Genomic DNA, 26,088 nt, shown 5'->3' with positions numbered 1-26,088 from the left:
TTCCTTTCGGTTTGATAAATGTCGGGGCGACGTACCAAAGAACGGTAACGACAGTGCTACATGATATGATGCATAAAGAAGTTGAATTTTATGTCGATGACATGTTAATCAAGTCAAAGGAACGTAGTGGTCATTTTGGAGCGCTGCGAAAATTCTTTGCGAAAATACAACATGAGACTGAATCCGCAGAAGTGTGCTTTCAGGGTCACCTCTTGCAAACTATTGGGTCATATCGTTAGCCACCGTGGCATCGAAGTGGACCCATCAAATATCAAATCATCATGGAAATGCCCCATCCCGAGACCGAGAAAGAAATTCGAGGTTTCCTAGGAAGAGTTCAATACATAAGCCGTTTCGTCGCGAAGTTGACGATGATTTGCAAGCCGATCTTTAAGAAACTGAAAGTCGGAGAACATGTTATGTGGGATGACCAGTGTCAGGCCGTGTTCGATAAAATAAAGGAAGTGTTATCTTCTCCACCGGTTTTAAGCCCACCAGTAGTCGGGCTGCCGTTATCACTGTATCTAAATGTTACGGATACAGCGATGGGGGCTATGTTAGCCCAAACAGTTGAAAAAGAAGAAAGAGTTATTTACTACATCAGTAAAAAAAAATTTAGACTATGAAGTAAAGTATACACCTCTTAAAAAGACGTGTTTGGCCCTAGTTTGGGCAACGAAGAAATTAAGACATTACATACTTAGCTATAGTGTGAGTGTCCACTCTAAAATGGATCTGATCAAGTACTTGTTTGAAAAACCAGTGCTAAATGGAAGAATGTCGAGATGGACCCTCATGTTATGGAGTTCGATCTCAAGTATGTAACTTTGAAAGTGATCAAGGGCAGGGCAGTTGCCGATTTCTTCGCCGACAATCCAATCGAAGAAACAGAAGTCGTTGACATTTGGTCATTTTCTGACGAAGACGTGGTACACGTCGAGAATGACGCATGGGATTTGTATTTCGATGGAGCATCGAACTATATGGGATATAGAGTGGTCATTCTTCTCATCTCGCCAACAGGTGAACATGTGCCCGTGTCCATGAAGTTGGATTTCAATGTCACGAACAACGCCGTTGAATATGAAGCATGTTTGCTTGGTTTACGCAGTGCTTGTAACACCCCCATACTCCAAGTGCCTTACCAGGACCACTCAGGTATGAAGACATTACCATCTCGGTTACCCGAGGCAATGATAATCAAACAACAATAAAGAAACAATGTTTATTATAAATAATTTAGTGAGTAGATACAATCCTCAAAACCAAACCAAAAGTACGATACATTATTCCAAACTGACTGTCTAACTGAAATGTAAATGAACTAAAGGCTACAGCGGAAGACTCCTATCATCATGTCGTGGCATCCCAGCTATCCCAGTACTCATCACAATACCTGCTCAATATCTCGCTCACCATCCCCGAATGGATCACCGCAGTTTACAAAACAACACCGGGGTCGGTACTAATCACACAATCAATATGTATAACAATAATAAGATAAACAGATGACTTAACTGTCACACACACACACAACCAACCAATTCCCATCATCTCAATCCCGATCGTCCTTTGGACCAGCCCGCCCGATGGGGGACCGCAGCCGTACCCACCAAATCCCCGCTCCACATAGTGAGCGATAACCCTGTCCATTAATGTGCACATCCCCTTCCGTGGCGGGTTCCACGAAGGGTGAAACTAGGGCGTGAAGTCACTCCCGCAAGTGACCCCACTCAGCCGAGAACGCATCTCGAGAACCATCAACAGCAATCACAACCACAAACACAGTACAATCATTATACCAAACAACCAAATACAACACATCACCAATATCCCATTATGGGACTAATACCGAGTAGGAAATCCCCCGGAAAGCACAACATCAGACGGTATCAACAAATTTGTATCAAAAGCCTCTTCTACGAACCCTCCTCCTATCATATAACACATAGAGGCTACACATCACATACTATACACAAAAACCCCCAATCTCTAAATTAGGGTTTAACCAAATCAAGGGAAAAACAATAAAAAGGGTACATAGATCTTACCCTCGACGCAAGGAACTCAACGATACGAATAACGACAAGAACTGACCGTCTGAACTCCGGGAATTGCTAAGAATGCGATTAGGAAGATGAACTGGTTGCTTTCTCTCTTAAACAGGGATTTAGGTTTTGTAAAAGTGATTTAAAACAATGACGACAATGCTTAAATACCTTAATCGCATAATTAACAAAACCCGAGAAAACTTCCCGTAAAACCGGACACTCGATCGAGTACCCAAGGTACTCGATCGAGTACCCCCTTACTCGATCGAGTACCCCAGCTACTCGATCGAGTACCCAACAGGTCAGAAACTATTTTATTTCGCAACTTACCCTTACTCGACAGAGTAAGGCCTACTCGATAGAGTACCCCAAGACTTATAAATACGGAGTATTACAGTCTTCCCTCCTTAAAAGGAACTTCGTCCCCGAAGTTCAAACCACTACTAAACAGAGGTACTCCCACAACATTCCCGACCCAAAAGCCAAACAAAATTTAACATAAACATGATACTAACCCAACTCATCCCGACAAACATACCGACACTACATATAAAAGGTGTATAAAACTCTTAAAACTGCTCGCGATCATCTCCTACCCCCCTAAAAGAAACAAGGTTACGTCCTCGTAACCATACATACCTGATCAAAGAGGAAAGGGTAACGCTCTTTCATAGCTTCCTCTGGCTCCCATGTAGCTTCCTCGGTCTCGTGGTTAGACCAAAGGATCTTGAGCAAAACTGTCTCACCACCCCTAGTCTTTCTAACCTTTCGGTCTAGAATCTGTTTAGGCACCTCAAGATATGATAAGGACTCATCTAGCTCTAAGCTCTCTGCCTCTAACACATGTGACGGGTCACTCACATACTTCCGCAGCTGCGATACATGAAACACATTATGCACTCTCTCTAACGCAGCTGGTAAGGCCAGACGATAAGCAACTTCCCCAACTCGCTCTAAGACCTCATAAGGCCCTATAAACTTCTGACTTAGCTTGCCTTTCTTCCCAAATCTCATAACTCCGCGCATAGGAGAAACTTTCAAGAGAACCTTGTCCCCAACTTGAAACTCTATATCCCGGCGATGTAGATCTGCATAACTCTTTTGCCGTCCGAGTGCTCTCATCCTTTCCCCGATCATCTTAACTGTTCCACCATCTCATGCACCATCTCTGGTCCTAAAACCATTTGCCAAAAGATTGTCGTCCCAACAGATTGGACTCCTACATCTCCTCCCATACAAAGCCTCAAACGGTGCCATACCAATACTAGTGTGATAGCTGTTGTTGTAAGAAAACTCTATCAAGTCCAACCTCTGCTCCCAGCTACCACCAAAATCCATCACATAAGCTCGCAACATATCCTCAAGAGTCTTGATTGTTCTCTCAGTCTGCCCGTCTGTCGCAGGATAAAATGCTGTACTCATCTTCAAAGTTGTTCCCAACGATTCCTGCAGCTCTTTCCAAAACCTCGATATAAACCTCGCATCTCTGTCAGACACTATGTCCTTAGGGACTCCATGTAACTTAAGCACGTTCTTTCGATAGGCCATAACCAATTGTGCTTTAGTCCATGTATCTTTCATTGGAACAAAGTGAGCTGACTTGGTCAGACGATCCACTATCACCCAAATCATGTTGTTACCTTTTTGACTCTTAGGCAAACCCACGATGAAATCCATGGAAATGGATTCCCACTTCCACTCAGGCACCTCTAAAGACTGAATCTTACCTTGTGGTCGTCTCTGTTCCCCTTTAACTCTCTGGCATGTCAAACAACGGACACAAACTCATTTGTCTCTTTCTTCATCCCAGTGCCACCAAAACGTTTTCTTCAAATCTTTGTATAGCTTGTCTCCACCTGGATGAACTGAATATGGTGTGCAATGCGCCTCTGTCATGATCGTCTTTTTCAACTCCTCATCATTAGGAACACACCACCTACCATCAAACCTCAAACTACCATCTGTATGAATAGAAAAGCGGGACACTGTCCCTTTCTCTACTCCAGCTCTCCACTCAACTATCTTAGGATCCAAAGCCTGTTTACCTCGAATATCATCATAAAACTCAAGTGTGATCGACATATCACCCATGGCATCTCCTTTTCGCATCATATGTATCCCAAAGCTCGCTACCTCATCCCTCAGCCTCATCAAAGATAGAGCTGTACACAAGGAATGTACACTCTTCCTACTCAAAGCATCAGCAACAACATTGGCCTTTCCTTCATGGTAGATGATTTCCATGTCATAATCGCCAATCAACTCGATCCACCTCCTCTGTCTCATGTTCAGCTCCTTCTGCGTGAAGATGTACTTAAGACTCTTGTGATCAGAAAATACCTTAAAGATTGCTCCATAAAGGTAATGTCTCCAAATCTTGAGAGCAAACACCACTGCACCCAACTCCAGATCATGAGTAGGGTAATTTTCCTCATAAGGCTTCAACTGCCTAGAAGCATAGGTAATCACTTTACCATTATGCATCAACACACATCCCAGCCCATTCTTCGAGGCATCTGTATAAACCTCAAAATTCTCGCTCCCTTCAGGCAATGCTAGGACAGGGGCTGTGGTCAAACGCTCCTTTAATGTTTGGAACGCCGTCTCACAACTCTCATCCCAACGAAACCTGTTCTCTTTCCTCATCAACGCTGTCATCGGTCTAGCTATCTTGGAGAAATCTTTCACGAACCGTCTGTAGTATCCAGCTAAACCCAAGAAACTCCTAACCTCAGCAACATTCTTTGGTGCTTCCCACTTTGTCACTGCCTCAATCTTCGCCGGATCCACAGCTACCCCATCCTTAGAGATCACATGCCCCAGAAAAGCAACTTTCTCTAACCAGAACTCACACTTGGACAGCTTGGAATACAACTCATGATCCCTCAAAGTTTGCAACACGATCCTCAGATGCTCCTCATGCTCCTCCTTAGTCTTAGAGTAGACTAAGATATCGTCGATGAATACCACTACAAACTGGTCCAAAAACTGTCTGAAGATTCTGTTCATCAAATCCATAAACACTGCCGACGCATTAGACAACCCAAACGGCATCACCACATACTCGTAATGGCCATACCTCGACGTGAAAGCTGTCTTTGGTATGTCCACCTCTCTAATCTTCACCTGATGGTACCCCGACCTCAAATCAATCTTAGAAAAGACTGTTGCACCACTCAACTGATCAAACAGGTCATCTATCCTTGGCAAAGGATACTTGTTCTTTATCGTCACACGGTTCAGCTCCCTGTAATCTATGCATAACCTCAAGCTCCCATCTTTCTTCTTCACGAAAAGAACTGGTGCTCCCAAGGCGATACACTTGGTCTAATGTATCCCTTCTCTATCAAATCATATAATCGCTTCCTAAGCTCCTCCATCTCCTTAGGACCCATACGGTACGGTGCCTTAGAGATTGGCCCCGCCCCTGGCTTCAACTCAACGGTGAAATCTATCTCCCTCTTCGGTGGCAACCCGGAATCTCCTCTCGGAAAAACATCTCGCAAACTCTCCCACCACGGTATCTCATCAATCGTCGGAATCTCTATCTGGTCATCTCTCACATGGCACAGGATCAAAGGACATCCCTTCCTCAGATAAGACTTCAAGGTAAACATGCAATCAACTTAACTTTGGGTTTGACTAGAAACCCACGATAAGACACACTAACACCCTTTGGACCTCTTAAGGACACTTTCTTTTGATGACAGTCTATCTTAGCTTTATACTTTCCTAACCAATCCATTCCAACTATCATCTCAAAACCGTTAAAAGGAAACTCTAGCAAGTCTACGGGGAAATCAACTTGCCCAACTATCAAAGATACATCTCTAAACAATCTCCCACACGATACGGACTCACCCGAAGGTATGAAAACTTGCTCACTAACAGACTCATATACTCTCAAACCCAACTGTTTAACATGACTCAAGACACAAACGATCGAGAAGCCCCGAATCGAACAAAACAAAGGTAGGAATACCATTAACAAGGAATGTACCGGTGATAACGTGCGCATCCTCCTCACCGCCTTCTTCTCCATCATGAATAACTTGCCACATCGGTCTTCCGTCCACCTCCCGGACAAGATCTTGGCTGATGCGGTCGGCTTAGCACCCGACCCTTGATTGTTGTTGTTGTTCGTCGGTGTTTTCTGATAAGAATTACCGCCGTTGCGGTTGCCTCCACTGTAACTCGACTTCCCGGTTTGGCCATGATCCAGCCGGTCGTTGCTCGCGAAGCTCTGTGCGAGTCTCTCGAAAAGATCCGGTGCACTCGTGCACTCATGTCTCTTGTGGCCTACACCACCACAACCATAGCAGTTCACTCCCCAACTATTACTCACACTCCCACGGCCACGCCCAAAGGAAGCCCCAAAGACTAAACCGGACCCAAAAGAAAATCCTTTAGATCGATTGTGGTTGCCTTTCTTGTGATTCGATTCGCCACCACCTCGCTCTCGGACTTCCTCTTCTCACCACCTGACCTCTCCTGAGCCATCTCCACCAACCTCTCCGCTCTCCCAGCCCTCTCATAAGCTTCCTTAACATCAGTAAGGATCCCCACGGGTAACTTATCCATAATCTTGGTGGTCAACCCCCTCTCAAACCTCAATGCCAAATTCTCCTCACTCAAACCCATGTCCTCAAAGATACCTAGACTTCTCATTGAACAGACCTATAGTACTCAAAGCCACAGACATCTCAAAGCAGTCATCTTAAAACCATCAAACTCTTCTCTCAACTTACTCCTCACATGTTCCGGTACAAACTCCTTTCTCACAGCCCTACGAAACTCCTCCCAAGGTATCGCAGGTAAGCCTTGGTTGGTATATATTTCCTTAGCACTCACCTTCACTGAATCCCACCACTTGCCTGCTGCCTCCCTCAGATAGAACGCAGCCTGTTCCACTCTCATCTCGTCAGGACAATGAACCAAGTCTAAGATGTTCTCCATCTCTCTCAGCCAACTATCAAGCAGATAAGGCTCCCCAACTCCCTTGTACTCTTTCGGGTTAAACCTCGCAATATAGAGGCTGATTTTAGAATGATCAACCTCCTTCTCCTTATTCTTATCCTTGTCCTCATTCACTCTCTTCAGGGTCTCAGTAAGAGCATCTTGGTGCTCTAACATCTTAACGATGTCATCCACGGTCATAAGCTCAGCTCTCGCATACAAAGCAGTTCTCTTGGGCGGCATCTTGAAGCTATATAAGAAAGGGTAAACATAAACACACGTACTAAACCTCAAAACACGAAAACACGCTGCCCAGAACCCACTCGATCGAGTTCCCAAACACACTCGATCGAGTAACGGGCTACTCGATTGAGTGCCCCACGTACTCGATCGAGTACCCAAACTTCAGACCCCAAACAGACCTTCTGATCTCTTACCTACTCGATCGAGTATCTAGGCTACTCGATCGAGTGGCCCCCTACTCGATCGAGTACCCCTAGTTACTCGATCGAGTGCCCCAAAACTCGATTCTGGACTCAAAATCGCCCAAAACCCACCCGATCGAGTCAGTCTCACTCGATCGAGTAACACTAATTCATAGAAGCTACCCGCATGTTATGTCATATGCTAACATACTAAACTTTATAAATCACATTATATCATAATAAGCATACTACGCATCTTTTCTACTATCTACGAAACCATTTCATCATGTTATTAAATGCCACATTGTAAATCATCCAACATGTTATCATCTCATCAACAAGTTTCCTCATATCACCATTTTCTTTCACATGCTCAACTTTCTACTTCAACATCCAACAATTAACACATTCCATCACATTCGTAAACAAGTTAACCAAACACACATACGACTCGACAAACACTTCCCCCATGTGACCGGTTCAAAGTTGTAGGGCGACCCCTGCGACTTTAAGACGTCTCCCAAGCCTTTGCACTAGCTCCTACAACTTTTACCCCGGGTTCATTTTTAATTGACTCCCTATGTTCATTAGGTTCATTGGTTACAAATTTCAGGATCGTCGCTCTGATACCATTTGTAACACCCCCATACTCCAAGTGCCTTACCAGGACCACTCAGGTATGAAGACAGTACCATCTCGGTTACCCGAGGCAATGATAATCAAACAACAATAAAGAAACAATGTTTATTATAAATAATTTAGTGAGTAGATACAATCCTCAAAACCAAACCAAAAGTACGATACATTATTCCAAATCGATCGTCTAATGAAATGTAAATAAACTAAAGGCTACAGCGGAAGACTCCTATCATCATGTGGTGGCATCCCACCTATCCCAAGACTCATCACAATACCGCTCAATATCTCGCTCACCATCCCGAATGGATCACCGCAGTTTACAAAACAACACCGGGTCGATACTAATCACACAATCAATATGTATAACAATAATAAGATAAAAGATGTTTTTAATCACACACACACACACACGACCAACCAATTCCCATCATCTCAATCCCGATCGTCCACGGACAGCCCCGCCGCTGGGGGACCGCAGCCGTACCCACCAAATCCCCGCTCCACATAGTGAGCGATAACCCCGTCCATTAATGTGCACATCCCTTCTGTGGCGGGTTCCACGAAAGGCTAAACTAGGGCGTGAAGTCACTCCCGCAAGTGACCCCACTCAGCCGAGAACGCATCTCGAGAACCATCAACAAAGAATCACAACCACAAACACAAGACAATCATTATACCAAACAACCAAATACAACACATCACCAATATCCCATTATGGGACTAATGCTGAGTAGGAAATCCTACGGAAAGCACTGTGATCAGACGGTATCAACAAATTTGTATCAAAAAGCCTCTTCTACGAACCCTCCTCCTATCATATAACACATAGAGGCTACACATCACATACTATACACAAAAACCCCCAATCTCTAAATTAGGGCTTAACCAAATCAAGGGAAAAACAATAAAAAGGGTACATAGATCTTACCCTCGACGCAAGGAACTCAACGATACGAATAACGACAAGAACTGACCGTCTGAACTCCGGGAATTGCTAAGAATGCGATTAGGAAGATGAACTGGTTGCTTTCTCTCTTAAACAGGGATTTAGGTTTTGTAAAAGTGATTTAAAACAATGACGACGATGCTTAAATACCTTAATCGCATAATTAACAAAACCCGAGAAAACTTCCCGTAAAACCGGACACTCGATCGAGTACCCAAGGTACTCGATCGAGTACCCCCTTACTCGATCGAGTACCCAACAGGTCAGAAACTATTTTATTTCGCAACTTACCCTTACTCGACAGAGTAAGGCCTACTCGATAGAGTACCCCAAGACTTATAAATACGGAGTATTACAGTGCTCTTGACTTGGGTGTAAAGAAGTTGTTAGTACATGGAGACTCGTCCCTTGTGATCAATCAAGTGGGTGGGCCATGGAAATTTAAGAGCCAAAATTTGGCCCTATATCAAACCAGAATCGAAGAATTATAAAAGTACTTTGAGACTATTCGATATGTTCACCTCCCGAGAGAGGAAAATCAGTCTACAGATGCGTTGTCCAAGCTAACCGCCTTGATCAACATTCCCTACCACATAGACAGTATGCCGATATGTGTCGAACGAAGATCGTCACCTGCTTATGTAAATGCAATCGATGATGCCGAGGAAGGTGAAACCGAACCCTAGTACACAGTCATTTCGAAATTCAAGGAAACAGGAGAGTATCCTCCCAACCTTGATACGCGTGGGAGGCGCGCTCTGCGAATGTTATCTGCCCAATTCATCATGACCAACGATGGGCAATTATACAAGAAGACGGCTCAAGGTGTTTTGTTGCGATGCATCGAGAAACCGACAGCTGAAAAGGTTATGGAGGAAGTCCATGACAGTGAATGTTGGCCACACATGAATGCCCATATGTTGGTCCATAAGATTATAAGGCTTGGTTATTATTGGACAACGATGGAAACGGATTGTTGCAAGTATGTCAGCCACTATCACAATTGTCAGATATTCGCAAATGTACAGCATGTGGCACCTTCTATGCTCTACATCATGACGTCACCATGGCCATTTTCAACCTGGGGAATCGACATCATTGGAAAAGTAAACCCATCGGGAACTGGAGGGCACTGTTTTATCCTAGTCACAATCGACTACTTCACGAAGTGGGTAGAGGCTAAGTCTTACAAAGTGCTAAAAGCAAAGCAAGTGGCACAGTTCATTCAAAATGACATCATTTGCCGGTACGGAGTACCATATGAGTTCATCAACGATCATGGAATCCATTTTCAAGCTGAGACCACGGTTATACATGAAAAGTAAAAGATTAAACACCACAAGTCATAACCATACCAACCATAGACAAACGGCGCGGTAGAAGCTGCTAATAAAATGGTTACAGTCATTTTGAGGAAGATGTCTGACAAATATAGGGAGTGGCCAGAGAAGATACCCTTCGCATTATGGGGGTATAGAACTTCGATTAGAACAGCCACGGGTGCAACCCTGTACTACTTAGTTTATGGGATGGACGCAGTCCAACTTGTTGAATTAGAGGTGCCATCCCTAAGGATCCTATTGGAAAGCCAGGTTTCCAACGCAGATTGGGTTCAAGCAAGGTATGATTCACTAGTCATGATCGACGAGCGGCGTTTGAATGCACTGTATCATCTCCAACTCTACCAGAAAAGGATAGAGAGAACTTTCAACAAAAAGGTGAAACCAAGGGGAATTAGTGAGGGTGATCTGGTTCTCAAGTCAATCAGAGCTCTGTTACCAATTGACCCGAGGGGTAAGTTTAAACCAAATTGGGCATGCCCTTATTTGGTAAAGAAGATTTTGTCAGGAGGCGCTGTTCGATTAACAGATTTGGATGGGAATGACTTCACAAATCCTACGAATTTGGATCAGCTGAAGAAATACTATCCCTGATAACCTCACTCTCAAATGTTATGAAATAATTTTTTAGTTGCTAATATTTTCAGAATAAGTTGTGAGTTGTTTGTCAACACTGTTCCAAACCAGATACGTAGGCAACTCTTAGTTAAGAGTACAATCGAAACATGTAAAACAAAAATAAAATTTTTGATGCAGAAAACTGGGGATTTTTAATAAATAATAAGTTTTTATTTACTCTAAATTTCTGGCGAATCCCATTCCAATATTTTATTCCGGGTGAAGCCCATCACACACAACTAAAAAAGGAAAGCACACAAATAGTAATAGTAATAGTAAATAGTAATGTTGAAGACTACTCTTTGCCGCCCTTAGCCGGGCCGCACGCCCCATCACGACGAGACGAAGTCTCACCCATCATCACTCGGGCTCTTTTCTTCGGAGGAATCATCAATTCTTCACGAGGGCGCAATCTGTCTCTCTCACTTGGTCAAGGACCAAGTCTTTCTGCAAGTGTCAGCCCACTTTCACTCCTCGGACCTAACCTCCTCCACACATCTGAAACCAAAGAGTCAGTCTTAGGAGTTGAGTCAGTCTCTGTTTCGGACCTAGATGAAATTGGAGTCGTCCCAGTAAAGAATTCTCGGTTCTTTTCCCCTTCCTTGTGGTATTTTTAATCAATGGCTTCGTCCTTGTAAAGTTCCCTTCGGGCCTTGAAATAAGGCTCAATAGTCCACTGTAAATAAGAAGGTGACACCCAACTAGAGGCAAACAGCTCAGAAATATGCCAAATAGTCCTCCGAGTCCAAGACTCCAACCATGCATTGCACCTCGCAAGAGTCACTTCCTTGACTTGGCCGCGAATAGGCTCAATGGCGGTAATCCATTGCTGACGTCCAACCTGTCGAAGAACACGGTCTGGGTAGATATGGTTGACCACTCCAAGCCCAAAAAAGTGAGATGTCTGATTCTATCAGTTTCAGACAAATCAGTAACTGCAGTAAGGCGAAGCCAAGGTAAAGCCCATCTAACATGTAACCCAGCATTGGCAAAAAGCCGTTGTCGCCAGAAAGGCTCCTTCTTCTCAGTAGCAAACCGACGGTGACGAGAAGTGAAGCTTCTCACCTCATATGTATCCGGAACCTTCAGTGGATCAACCAACTCAAGCCTCTCACATAGCCAGATCTATGAAAAAGGGCCGAAAGAGCAGGTCAGACTACAGGAAATGATGTCGAACCCACTGAAAAGAAAGGAGGAGGGCAAAAAAAAAGAACGAAAAAATGAAAAAGAAAAAAAAAATGAAAAAATGAAAAAAGAAAAAACGCTGCAAAAAAAAAGGAAAGAACAGCGAAAAAGGCATACCTGTAGAAGACGGGTTGATCTAGTGTAAGCAAGGTTTGGGTTGGTCTTCCGAGCATCTAACCCAGCAATAATTTCAGCGAGAATGAGCCAAGCTGGCCTCATGCGATGCTCCATCTGTTCAACAATTCGGATGAACTTCGCTTTACCATAACAAGTTGGCACCTCAATATGCTCTTCAAAAGCATAAATATGAAGCATAACCAATCCAAAAGCTCTGCGACGGAACGCCGTAGGAATCAATGGGTCTTCAGCACGACCAAATTTCTGAGCAATGGCAAGTAACTTTACTCGTTCCCCATCATCGAAGGCACGCGTCTCATCACGTGACAAACCAAGGAAGTCACGATACTTGTTAGCCCATCCCTTTTTCAAGTCGGGAATAACAAGAGTTAGCCCAATCTTCCAACCTCCTAAAATAGGAATTTCTTTCGGAAAGGGACAAATCTCTCATTCGGGAAAGGCAGAAACATGATGGATAGGGTCCCAGAATTTTAAGCACTCATGAAGAAAAACAATTCCAGGTAAGACCTGCCACAACGGGACTAGTTGTTGCAATCCCATATCAACAAGTATTTGAGATTCCAATCCTTTGAAATCAGAGGCCCAAGATGTCATGGCTTTTCGAAGAGAATTCATGTTTAACAGAAAGTTTGTATAAAGAAAAGAATAAGAGGTTATGGTTTGCCTCTTATTATGATCTCCTCGTAGGAAATATCGGTATACTTCATCAAGAAATTCGGATTATAACGAAATTATAATTATGAAATTGTTAGTCATAAACGAATTGCATAAACAAAAGGAATAGAGATTAGAATCAACCTTTGGTCCTAGCAATATGGCCTAAGAACAAATATCGAGATCGATATTCTCCTAATCGTTGCACCCAAAATGCTCTGAGAAATGCCTCTCTTTTTGCTAGAATGAGATCCCTAAAATTGTTAATTTTTTTTTAGGGTTTTTGTGATGAGAGAATTAGGTCAAAAAGAAGTGAGTAAAAATCATCCTCCCTCTCCCTATTAAAACCGTGTATATTGAGGGAAAAGGGGAAGATATTTTTTTCTCCTTTTTCTCTTCCTTAAACCGGGTAACAACCCAAAAAGAATAAGAAGAAAATCTTCTTATTTTGGTTGTTATCAAATTTGTATAAAATGTGTATATAAATCAATTGTCATGTATGTCGTCACATATTAATAAGTCCACACACTACTGTTTGTAGTCGATTTATTAATTCCGGTCTGTCAACATTTATTATGACAATTTCGTATAATATATACATTAAATATAAATATCGCATATTTATAATTTGCTAATTAAATATAACCGTTTACATTTAATTACGAATTAACATCTTAATTCTTTTAAGCTAACATTATATACATTAATTAGATATAACAGTTTATATTCAATTTTACGAATTAACAATTAATTCGTCTCAGCTGATATTATTTAATTGAATTAAATAGTCGACTCATCATCACATTGACTAACCTTTTAGTCAAATAGATGAACTAACCTTTTAGTCATATAAGGCATCAATGTGATTATATTTACATATAATCACATCTCTCAAACACATCCTTTAGGTGTGACTTTTAGGGACCAGTTGATCACCGCCATCTGTATGATAATAATGTCAAACTTCTAGCAAGCCAACCGTTATTAATAAACGTTAATCAACTGATAAAATACTAAGTATACCATGTGAACCTATAAGAGATTTATATACGTTATCACACTAACTGTGGAGGACACTAGCTCCAACAATCTCCCACTTGTCCTCACAAGTGTATGTGCGATAACCGATTCTCATATCCTAAAATTTCTCCCACTCAATGTAAAACAATTTGCAAAATCCGTATTCACAAAGGTCGTATTTTACAAGTGATCAATATCAAGAGTGGTTTTCCCGACTAGAGAGTAACTTAACTGATAAACGAATCATCATTCGAGCATGGCCATGCATTTCAGTTACAACTCCTCGAGTGGCCCTGAGAAATGTCTAAACCTGATAAAGGTTGGATATTTTCTTCAACTCGAATCCTGCAGGTATAAGCACAGTATGAAATGACCCAGTGAAAATCTGCTTAGTCTCCTGTTACGGTCGACCATGAGAAAGAACCCAAAGTCACCCAAAAACTGCCTTAATCTCAAGAGACAGTCGATAGTCAAAAGAATCGACTCTAGGAACACAATGGACGTCCAATCCACGACCTGGCACCGAATGTTTTTAAACATTTCGGACTCTATTACGTTGTCACAATGTCCTACGAGGTATCGTTATAACTCGCATCTGTGGTTGATCAGCCAACCGTTTGACTTATGGCTCGTTGAACCCACCATCAATCAACTTCACAAAATAATAGCCAGAGTTATCAGCTCATGTAGGCGATTACGGACCAAAAAAAATATAATGTAATTCAGTTCACTTTGTGGCGTTTAATGTTGTCGTACAATCCACATGAAAAACAAAATATGAAATAATACGATGAAGTTGTAAATAGCATATGAAAAATAAAATGTATCGAATCCATAATCAACTACTACAACTCAGGAACACGTTTAATTCCCATGGAAATAACGTGCCCTTCATGCTTATCATATTTCAATGGTTTAGTGAGAGGGTCCGCGATGTTGTCATCCGAAGCAATCTTGTTAATCACTATCTCCTCTTGCTCCACGTAATCACGGATCAGGTGAGCCTTCCGATGTACATGTCTAGACTTGTTGCTAGACTTAGGCTCCTTGGCCTGGAAGATGGCACCTCTATTGTCACAATAGATGGTAATTGGGTCATTCGAACTAGGAACTATGGTTAGTCCTTGTAAGAATTGACGCATCCATATAGCTTCCTTTCGCTTTCCTCAAGCGGCATAGTACTCGGATTCGTAGTAGAATCGCTACAACTTCCTGTTTGGAACTCTTCTAGCTGACCGCAGCACCATTAAGAATAAAGACGAATCCAGACTGAGATTTCGAATCATCTCGATCTGTTTGGAAGCTAGCATCTGCGTAACCGATTGCACATAGCTTAGTATCTACTCCATAAGTAAATACCCAATCCTTAGTCCTCCGTAGGTACTTAAGGATGTTTTTACAGCCATCCAGTGCGTTTCACCTGGATTGCATTGGTACTGACTCGTCATACTCAATGCATATGCCACGTCTGGACGTGTGCATATCATGGCATACATGATTGATCCTATGGCTGATGCATAAGGAACACGACTCAGGCGTTTAACCCCTTCAAGTGTCTTGGGTGACTGAGACTTGCTCAAATGCATCCCAGACGTCATTGGAAGGTTCCCCTTCTTGGAGTTGGTCATGCTGAACCTTTCAAGAATCTTATCTAAATAAAACTCCTGACTCACTGATAACATCCGTCGTGATCTATCTCGATAGATACGGATTCTCAATATGCATTGTGCCTCACCCAGATCTTTCATCTGGAAATGGTTCTTCAACCATCCTTTTACCGAAGATAAGAGAGGAATGTCATTCCCAATCAAGAGTATGTCATCGACATACAATATCAAGAAAACAATCTTGCTCCCACTCGACTTGACATATAAGCATGGTTCCTCGACCGATCGAGTGAAACCATACTCTTTTATCACCTGGTCGAAACGATGATTCCAACTCCGAGAAGCTTGCTTAAGTCCATAAATGGAACGTTTTAGCTTACACACTTTCTTAGGATTTTCAGGATCTATGAAACCTTCGGGTTGTACCATGTACAATTCCTCCTCCAAATAATCGTTTATGAAGGCGGTTTTCACATCCATCTGCCAAATTTCATAGTCATGAAAAGTGGCAATCGCTAAGATTATCCGAATGGAACGCAGCATAACTACGGGTGAAAAAATTTCATCATAATGCAATCCGTGCACTTGAGTGAAACCTTTTGCCACTAGTCGTGCTTTATAGGTATCTGGTTGCCCGTCTACGGAATGCTTTATTTTGTAAAGCCATTTGCACTGAAGAAGTCGTACCTTGTTAGGTAAATCAACAAGATCCCATACGTCATTCTCATACATGGAGTCCATCTCGGATTGCATGGCTTCAAGCCATAGCTTAGAGTCGGAACAGGTCATGGAACCTTTATAGGTAGCGGGTTCATTACTCTCTAGGAGCAAAACGTCATTTTCCTCGACCATACCAATGTATCTGTGTGGAGGATTAGAGACTCTACCCGACCTCCTAGGTTCCTGAGGAACATTAACCGTATCATCAGTTGAAGGAACAACTTCCTCCATCTGTTCCTCGGTTGTTGGTTCTTGAATCTCCGACAGCTCGAAGGTTCTATTACTTGACTTTTTCTCGAGAAATTCTTTCTCTAAGAACTTTGCACTAGCCGCAACAAAAACTCGATGTTCGGTAGGCGAGTAGAAGTAATGACCAAACATTCCTTTTGGATAACCAATAAAGTATGTCTTGACCGATTGCGGGCCGAGCTTATCCTCGTGTCTCCACTTGACATAAGCCTCGCAGCCCCAAACCCGAATAAAGGACAAGTTAGGGATCGTTCCCTTCCACATTTCATATGGAGTCTTGTCGACAGCTTTAGACGGTTTTCGGTTAAGTATAAGAGCAGCTGACAAAAGAGCAAAACCCCATAATGAATCAGGTACTACCGTGTGACTCATCATCGATCGAACGATATCAAGTAGTGTTCGATTTCTCCGTTCGGACACACCATTTAATTGAGGTGTTCCAGGTGGAGTTAACTGTAAAACTATTCCACAGTCTTTAAGGTGTTGATCAAACTAATTTGAAAGATATTCGCCACCCCGATCTGAACGGAGTGCTTTAACCTTTCTACCCAGTTGGTTCTCAACCTTATTCTGGTATTCCTTGAATTTTTCAAAAGACTCACTTTTATGCTTCATTAAGTAGACATATCCGTATCTACTCAAATCATCCGTGAAAGTGATAAAATATCTATAGCCGTCTCTTGCAGTAATTGACATAGGTCCACATACATCAGTATGTATGAGTCCTAATAGGTCATTAGCGTGCATTCCAACACCTTTGAAGGAAATTCGAGTCATTTTGCCGATAAGACATGATTCACACGTGCCAAATGAAGAGAAATCAAATGTGGGAATAGTCCCATTCTCAATGAGTTTCTCAATAGATGAATCTTTCATCATCACTTGGCTTGTAACATCTTAGTTATACTTGCATCAATATCCTTATGTGGGTGAAAAACCAAATTCACCCGCCAAACATGATTGGATATAAAAATTAATCTTAGACAAAACGAATGAGAAGCTTAACTTTACCGACACGCCAAGCGTTAAAAAAGTTACTAGATTTTCCTTATATGTCAAAACTCTTAACAAACTAACACTAAAAAGTCTAACTTTATGTTTGTTGTTATTTCTTTGAGTTTGACTTTTACAGCTTCTTAATGAACTTCTTAATTAACTGAACTAACTGAAAAATGCCTTAAATATTTCTGTAATTAATGTCGCCTTAAATAATCACTAAACATGCATTTTGAATGTACTACTCCTCAAATCACGGGAGTCCACACGATGCTTTAGTCCTTAATTATGAGTAGAAACTATACATTCTCGCACAACAATGTTAAGATTGTCGCGACTCAGAATAAGTATTCTACATTCTCTTACCATTCATTTGATAAATAGTTTTATCTTAATCAATAATGTAACTGAATATGATAGATATAATAACCATAAATGTCAAACTGAATGAACAAAACAATATACTTTTAATTTTGAACAAATTCAAAAAGTTAAAGTGTCTTTGCGAAATTAAATATTTAGTCTTTGGACATAAATACTAACTAGTTAAAGACACTACTCTTTAAATAATTGTAATCAAATATTGACGATAAGCTCACGTCGAATACTAAGCCCGTAAGCCTTTCTTTGGGCCGACTTAATATACACATGAAAATACTAAGTAATCGTCACATATTTATTACCCAACGTGTATATGCAATTCGGCCAAATAATGACCTTCCTTTGGGCCGGCCATTATTCGCATGAATTACACACACTAAACCTTAAAATTGAATTTATTCATCTTAAAATATTTATGGGCATAATCCTTATGAGTGTCATAAACATAATAACACTCCCTTAACTTGATTTTCAGATTCAATATTGGCATACCCATCATCACAAGAGACCTAGCACAACATCTAACCTCATCTTTGGACAAGAATTAGACTTGTAAGTGGTACTCTTGGTGTAGTAGTCAAATATTAACAGTAAGATCATGTCAAATATCAAGCCTTCCTTTGGGCCGACTTGACACTAATACGAAAAACCGAATAATTGTTACGTATTTATTACCACAAGTGTGATTGAATTCCGGCCAAGTAATATCCTTCCTTTGAGCTGACCTTACCCGCATAAAATCCAATCACACACAATTGTCTTAAGATTAAAAATAAAGTAAAGTAGCCTAATTATGAAATAGCAAAGTGAGCATAATTTTGTTTGACCTTAACGCTCTTTATGTGCGTATTTGCAATTTCTTTATGAGCAATTGACTGATCAAACAAATTTGTAATATACACATGATCTCTATAGTGATTTTCTGCAATTAGAACTAACATGACCATATGTAAATCATCCAAAAGTCCAGCAAAAAGAAAACAATTCATAAGGATTGTGAATGAAAGCTCTGACAAAATTAATGTGTCCATGTCATGAATGGCAGTTGCATCAACTATCAAACTTCATGACATACTTAAACAATCTTAGCAGAAAAACAATATCCACTAAAAGAAAGAAGATGTTTGGTAATTTTTCTAAATATTTATAGAAGTTCAAAGAGACTAAAAGAAAGAAGATGCTTGGTAATTTTCCTAAATATTTATAGAAGACTAGAATATGGTAAATTTCCTTAAAATAAAATAATTAATTAGTATAAACATGTACATTTATGGTATTAATTATTATCATTATAAAATTATATATTAAATTTAAAATCTATGCAATTTTATTAAAATTTATTATAGTTTATTAGATGTATAGAGATGTTAATTATTTAAGATACAAAAGTATAATATAAGTAGGTTGTAAATAATTCAAGTTAGATTCCATAATATATAATATTGCATAATTCTTTGGATTTGATTTAATGCATATATGTAATATATTTATATAAATATATAATCCTCTTAAAATTGCATGCCTAAGTAGTAAAAGTAATTTCGTTAGTAACGAAAAGAATTGTAGTAACATTGGATATAGTTATACGATAGTAATAACTCATTTGAATAGTAAAAGTAATAATATTATCAGCGAGATTAGTGAAAGTGGTAAAAACAACAACGAGAGTAGTGAAATAATCAATATTAATGCGGCAATAGTGAAAGTAACAATAATTACGGCGGGAGTAATGAAATTAAAAATATTAATGCGGCAGTAGTGACAGTAACAATAACTACGGCGGGAGTAGTGAAAGTAACAATGATTACGGGCAAGTAGTGAAAGTGAAATGTTATTACTATTGTTTCATTAATAAGAGTAAAATATTAATAGCGGGAGTAGTGAATTTGTCTCAAAATTTATTTCATCGTAATTTTAGGACATGTCATAGAAAAATATATTAATGATAAATTTATGGGTTATGCAACTTTAAGTAATTTTATTTAATTAAAAAAAAATAATGGTAAGTAGAGATAGCCCGGGCGAAGTCGGGCACCAATACTAGTTAATCTGGAAAGACCAAATCAATGCAAAGTACTAGCTTAAAATCACCAAAGCAACTAAACTCATATTGGCAGCTATGCTAATTCATAAATCAAAGGCATATTACAGCATAAATTTAGGGCACCACTAAAAGAACCGACATGCAAGACTATAAAATTATCAAATCCAAGTTGTGCATACTTTACGACAGTCAATAATCATAATTCCAAATGGCTGAATTCAAACAAACTTGATACTTAACCTTAATCCACGAATAACGTGCAAAATATATCAAATCCAAATAATTTATTAGGAAGGTAGCTCTGATACCACTTGTTAGATTTAATTCGAATAGAGACCATAAACTTCATACTAAATTATTCGGTAAATACTAGATGCGGAAGTCTACCTCTTGTACGAAAGGTTGGGATGAACCGCCTGGAGGGACGGTCTACAGATTAGCTCTTCTAGTAAACACACATACCGACATAATCTCTACTGATGGGATGCGAAGAGATTAGGTTATTATGTGCTACCAGGTACCATAACCCAGGTGACTTATATATAGTCTCTTTAGTCTAATGCGTTCATCATGCATTAGAAACCTAATGGGTATCTACACTTAGATAATAGTCTGACCCATAATTTTTAAGACGTTAATAAGCCCGTATTTAATACATCATAGTGGATCACTTTGTATTTGGGCTTAACTTAATAGATATCACATAAATATAATTAGGGTTTTTTGTCAAACACAACCTTTAAAAATTTTTTTTTTCCAAACACCACCTTTAAATAAAAAGTTTGTAAAACACAACCTTTAATAAATTTTTTTTTTGTCAAACACGACTTTTTGGCCGAAGGACTTAACATTTTGTAATGGGGTAACTTTCAGTTGATGTTTGAGATAGCAAACGATGTCTGTTTGAGGCGTTTTTGGACTCGTTGGAAAGGTGGAAATACAAGCTTTCCAGGGGTTATCAATACGATGGTCAAAGGCAGCCTTATGTGGGGTCTATTATTGTGTAAAGTAAGGCTGGTCGAAGAGATTAGCGAGTGATCGGGGATATTTAGTGGGTCTTTTAAAGAGATTATGATGCTTTGTTTGGTCTGAAAATTAGTATGTAAGTAGCGGGGAGTGTAAGGTAAGTCGTAGTTGTGTTGTTTTTTGTGGTTGTTGGTTACAGGTGGTGGGCAGCAGCTGCAATGGAAGGTCCTAGCAAAAGTCTAGGTAATGTGGAGATTACAGAAGCTATAGGCGAGAGTGCACAGGTTTGTTCGATTACTGAGCATGTGGAGCTATGTGGTAGATGTGGCATGGAAGGACATGACCCTATTGAATGCCTGGCAAGTATAGAGCGCGTCCTTGCTTATCAGAAATACAAGCAAGGAGTTCCTTTTTCTCAACTGTATGAAGAAATAAAGAATGTCTCTACTCTTTCTACGCCAGCGCCGCAACCGGTTCCTGCTTCTACAAATGAGGAAATTGCCAAACTGAAATCATTTATGTTGAGCATAACACAACAGTTTGATGAGAAGTGCAAGAGGAAAGAAACTGTCATAGCGGAATTGAGAGAACAAGTCGCGCAGTTAACACTCGCGAAAGACCAAGCCAAGCTTCTACCAACATGCGATCCAGTTAGTGCAACGAATCTCCAAGTTGGCATTACTCATGAGGGGCCAAAAGTACCAGAAGACGGGGTTTTGATAGCTGAAGATACCCCGGAAGATGATATAGATGAGTTTTTGGACGGAATCCTTGCTGCGTGTGGTCCAGACACTCGATCGAGTGAAAAATCTACTCGATCGAGTGAAATAATTCATCCTATCACTCGATCGAGTAAAAATAGTGGTCGATCGAGAAGTGCACAAATTGAAGATGGTCGATCGAGTGATATTCTTACTCGATCGAGTAAATTTGCTGAAGAAATCACTCGATCGAGTGATAAAACTGATCGATCGAGAAAGGAAGAAAATGAGAATGGTCGATCGAGTGCAAAGAATGGTCGATCGAGTGAATCCCAAAGTGAAACCACTCGATCGAGTGGTAAAAGTACTCGATCGAGTACCAGAAGCGGCGGAGATCCTATTTTACTATCTAATTCCGCTACCGTGTCATCTTCCCCTGCTGTGGAGACGTCACGCATTGATAGAGGTAAAGAGAAAGTTGCGGGTCCGCTCATTGCTACCAGAGTGCCTTTCCCAGGTCGTCTGAAAGACGCAAAGATCGAGCGACAGTACGGTAAGTTTGTGGACGTTGTGAAGAACCTCCAGGTAACTATCCCTTTTATCGAACTTGTTACTCAGGTACCTACTTACGCTAAGTTTATGAAAGATATTGTGACGCGTAAGAGAGATTTGAGTGAATTTGAGACAGTTTCATTTATGGAAGAGTCTAGAAATTTACTTTTAAATAAGGCTCCACCTAAATTTACCTGTATTATAGGAAATGTGGTTATTGATAAGGCTCTTTGTGATTTAGGAGCCAGCGTCAGTGTCATGCCCCTATCTGTCTGCAAGAAACTGAACATGAGTCATCTTAAAGTGACTAAAATTACCCTACAGATGGCGGATAGATCTGTTAGGAAGCCCTTAGGTGTCTTAGAGGACGTGCCTGTGAAAATAGGCAAACTCCTTATCCCAGTAGATTTCATTGTTTTAGATATAGCTGAGGACACCTGGACCCCAATTATCTTAGGAAGACCATTCCTTTGTACAGCTGGGGCCGTTATTGATGTCAAACAAGGGCGTTTGACTCTTGCAGTAGGGGATGACGCGATCACTTTCAGTCTGCCTAGTACTTTGGCTCAGCCAATGATAGAGGATACTTGTTATTCGGTTGATATTATTGACGAGTCTATTTATGATTTCTGGTCGGGTTCTTTTATGAAGGACACACTAGAAGCTCTTATGCTTTTTGACGAGTGTGCAGATAGCCCAGATGACGATGACGCTGTGTTGGATTTGCTTGTTGATGATTTAGATGAGCGTGGACTCACTGACGCTGAGGGAGAGCAAGTGGAACAGATGATTAGCACTCTTTGCTCCATTGAGGTAAAGGTACCGGAACGTAAGCCTCTCCCTTCTCATCTAAAATATGTTTTCTTAGACGATACTGAGCAATATCCAGTCATTGTTAGTGCTAAGCTTGATAATGATCAGCTGACTTCTTTGTTAGCTGTACTTAAGAAAAACAGGAAAGCACTGGGTTATTCATTGGACGATATCAAGGGGATTAGTCCCGATATTTGTATGCAGAGGATAGAGCTGGAGGAAGATCACAAACCTTACAGACAGGGTCACCGCAGACTGAACCAGAAGATGCAGGATGTTGTGATGGCTGAGGTAATGAAGCTGCTCGACGCAGGTATTATTTATTCTGTTGGTCATTCTAAATGGGTGAGTCCAGTACAGGTGGTCCCGAAGAAAGGAGGGACAACTGTGGTTAAGAATGATAAGAATGAGTTAATACCTACCCAAGTAGTGACTGGTTGGCGGATGTGTATAGATTACAGACAGCTTAATGCCGCCACCAAGAAAGATCACTTTCCCCTTTCGTTTATTGATCAAATGGTAGAAAGGTTAGCTTCTCATAAGTTTTTCCGCTATTTAGACGGGTATTCCGGGTTCTTTCAGATCCCTATTCACCCAGACGATCAAGCTAAGACTACATTTACTTGTCCTTAGGGCGTGTTTGCTTATCGCAGGATGCCTTTTGGTTTATGTAATGCCCCTGCCACCTTCCAAAGGTGTATGATGGGGATATTTTCAGAGTATATTGAGTCTATTATGGAAGTTTTCATGGACGATTTCAGTGTTTATGGAAGTGATTTTTCTAACTGTCTGTCTAACCTTGAGAAAGTGTTGCAGCGCTGCATTGAGGTTAATCTTGTGCTGAACTGGGAGAAGTGCCACTCTATGGTCAATGAGGGAGTTGTCTTAGGGCACTTAGTTTCTGATAGGGGAATAGAGGTTGATAAAGCAAAGGTGGAAGGGATTCAGCAATTACCACCTCCTGTTAATGTTAAGGGGGTGAGGAGTTTCCTTGGCCACACCGGCTTTTATCGCCGGTTTATCAAGGATTTCTCAAAAATTGCTAAACCACTTACACAGCTGCTACTTAAGGATACCCCTTTTGTCTTTACTGATGAGTGTCTTTCCGCTTTTCACAGGTTAAAGCAGGCTTTAGTCTCTGCGCCGATCATACAGCCTCCCGACTGGGACTTGCCGTTTGAGATAATGTGTGATGCCAGTGACTATGCACTAGAAGCGGTGTTAGGCCAACGGAAAGATAAGGCCTTGAATGCTATCTACTATGCGAGCCGAACTCTCGATGAGGCTCAAGTGAAGTACACTACCACTGAAAAAGAGCTGCTAGCTGTAGTTTATGCCTTAGAGAAGTTTCGTTCTTATTTAGTTGGGGAAGTTCTGTTTTTTTGACCATGCAGCTTTGAGGCATCTCCTTGCTAAGAAGGAGGCTAAACCACGGCTATTGAGATGGATACTCCTTCTTCAGGAGTTTGATTTGCAGATTAAGGATAAGAAAGGAGCTGAGAATGTTGTAGCTGATCACTTGTCGCGACTCATGCGACAAGAAGGGGAAGATTTTGTACCTATTGATGACTCTTTCCCTGACGATACTTTAATTGCTGTTATATCGTCTATTGTTAACCAAGAGCCTTGGTATGCAGATATAGCTAACTTCGTTGTCAGTGGTAAGCTGCCACCTGACCTTTCTCATCAGCAGAGGAAGCGTTTTCGTATAACGCTAAAAAGATTTCTGGGATGATCCTTATTTGTTTAAGGAATGTGCAGACGGTCTCTACAGACGGTGTATTCCGCAGTGGGAGACCAAAGTAGTCCTGGAAGGCTGTCACTCCTCTTCCTATGGTGGTCACCACGGTCCATCGCGCACCGTGGCTAAGGTACTTCAGTCTGGTTTTTACTGGCCTTCTTTGTTTGTTGATGCTACGTCCTTTGTTTCAGCTTGTGATGCTTGCCAATGATCAGGGAACATTTCGAAGAGACATGAGATGCCACAAAATGGTATCTTAGAGGTTGAGGTTTTCGATGTTTGGGGCATCGATTTCCAAGGACCGTTCCCGTCTAGTAAGGGTAACAGGTATATCTTAGTGGCTGTAGATTATAGGTCAAAATGGGTTGAGGCAATTGCTTCACCTCATTGTGATGCCAAGACCGTGATAAAAATGTTCAAAAAGGTCATATTTCCCCGATTTGGTGTCCCTAAGGTCGTCATTAGTGATGGGGGAATGCACTTTAAAGAAAAGAAACTAACTTCTATTATGTCTAAAGTTGGTGTCCAACACCGGCGTGGTTTGGGGTATCATCCCCAAACTAGTGGTCAGGTTGAGGTCTCTAATCGCGAGTTGAAAGAGATCTTGTCTAAGGTAGTTTCTAAATCACGGAAGGATTGGAGTCTTAAGTTAGAGGACACATTATGGGCCTACAGAACTGCCTTTAAGACACCGATTGGTGCATCCCCTTATAGGTTAGTTTATGGGAAATCATGTCACTTACCTGTTGAACTGGAATGTAAGGCTTGGTGGGCAATTCGTGAGCTTAACTTTGATCCTAAGTTGTATGGTCAGAATCGTCTTTTGCAGCTAGATGAGTTGGAAGAGTTTAGGCTTAATGCCGATGATAGCTCGCGCATTTATAAAGAAAAGACGAAGAGATGGCATGACAAGAGAATTCTACCTCGGGAGTTTCATGTTGGGCAAAAGGTGCTGCTGTTTAATGCCCGATTGAGATTATTTCCTGGCAAGCTGAAGTCCAGGTGGAGTGGTCCTTATACGGTGACAGCAGTTACCAAATTTGGATCCGTGGAGCACGAAGACTCTGAAGGTAGTAGGTTCAAGGTGAATGGGCAATATGTGAAGCATTATCACGAGGCAAATGAAGCAGACAATCGTGTTGAAGTCTTGTACTTCGACGAGCTTGACGCGCCAGTTAATTGATGCCAGAAAGGTCGTGCGGGACCTCTTAAACCAGCGCTCTCCGGGAGGAAGCCCGGACTGTTTTATTGTACTTTTGTTGAACTCTTTATTTTTCTTTAACTTTATGTTGAACTTTAGTCGCTGTTTTTATGCTTTCTATGTACTTTCCTTGCTTTTGATGCGT

The 26,088-nt window shown here is 41.1% G+C and overlaps 1 protein-coding gene across 1 annotated transcript; it reads left to right on the top strand.

Annotated features, from left to right (window-relative positions):
* The first annotated feature begins 10,411 nt into the window (after nucleotides 1-10,411).
* LOC141651125 (uncharacterized) lies at nucleotides 10,412-10,951 on the top strand. Its single transcript, XM_074458849.1, has one exon. The coding sequence runs from the start codon at nucleotides 10,412-10,414 to the stop codon at nucleotides 10,949-10,951; it is 540 nt and encodes a 179-aa protein (XP_074314950.1).
* The last annotated feature ends 15,137 nt before the right edge of the window (nucleotides 10,952-26,088 follow it).

The sequence above is a fragment of the Silene latifolia genome, chromosome 1, assembly GCF_048544455.1.
Source record: "Silene latifolia isolate original U9 population chromosome 1, ASM4854445v1, whole genome shotgun sequence".
Lineage (NCBI taxonomy): Eukaryota > Viridiplantae > Streptophyta > Magnoliopsida > Caryophyllales > Caryophyllaceae > Silene > Silene latifolia.
Note: the sequence above shows the minus strand (reverse complement) of the source record. Positions and strands in the feature narration are given on the sequence as shown.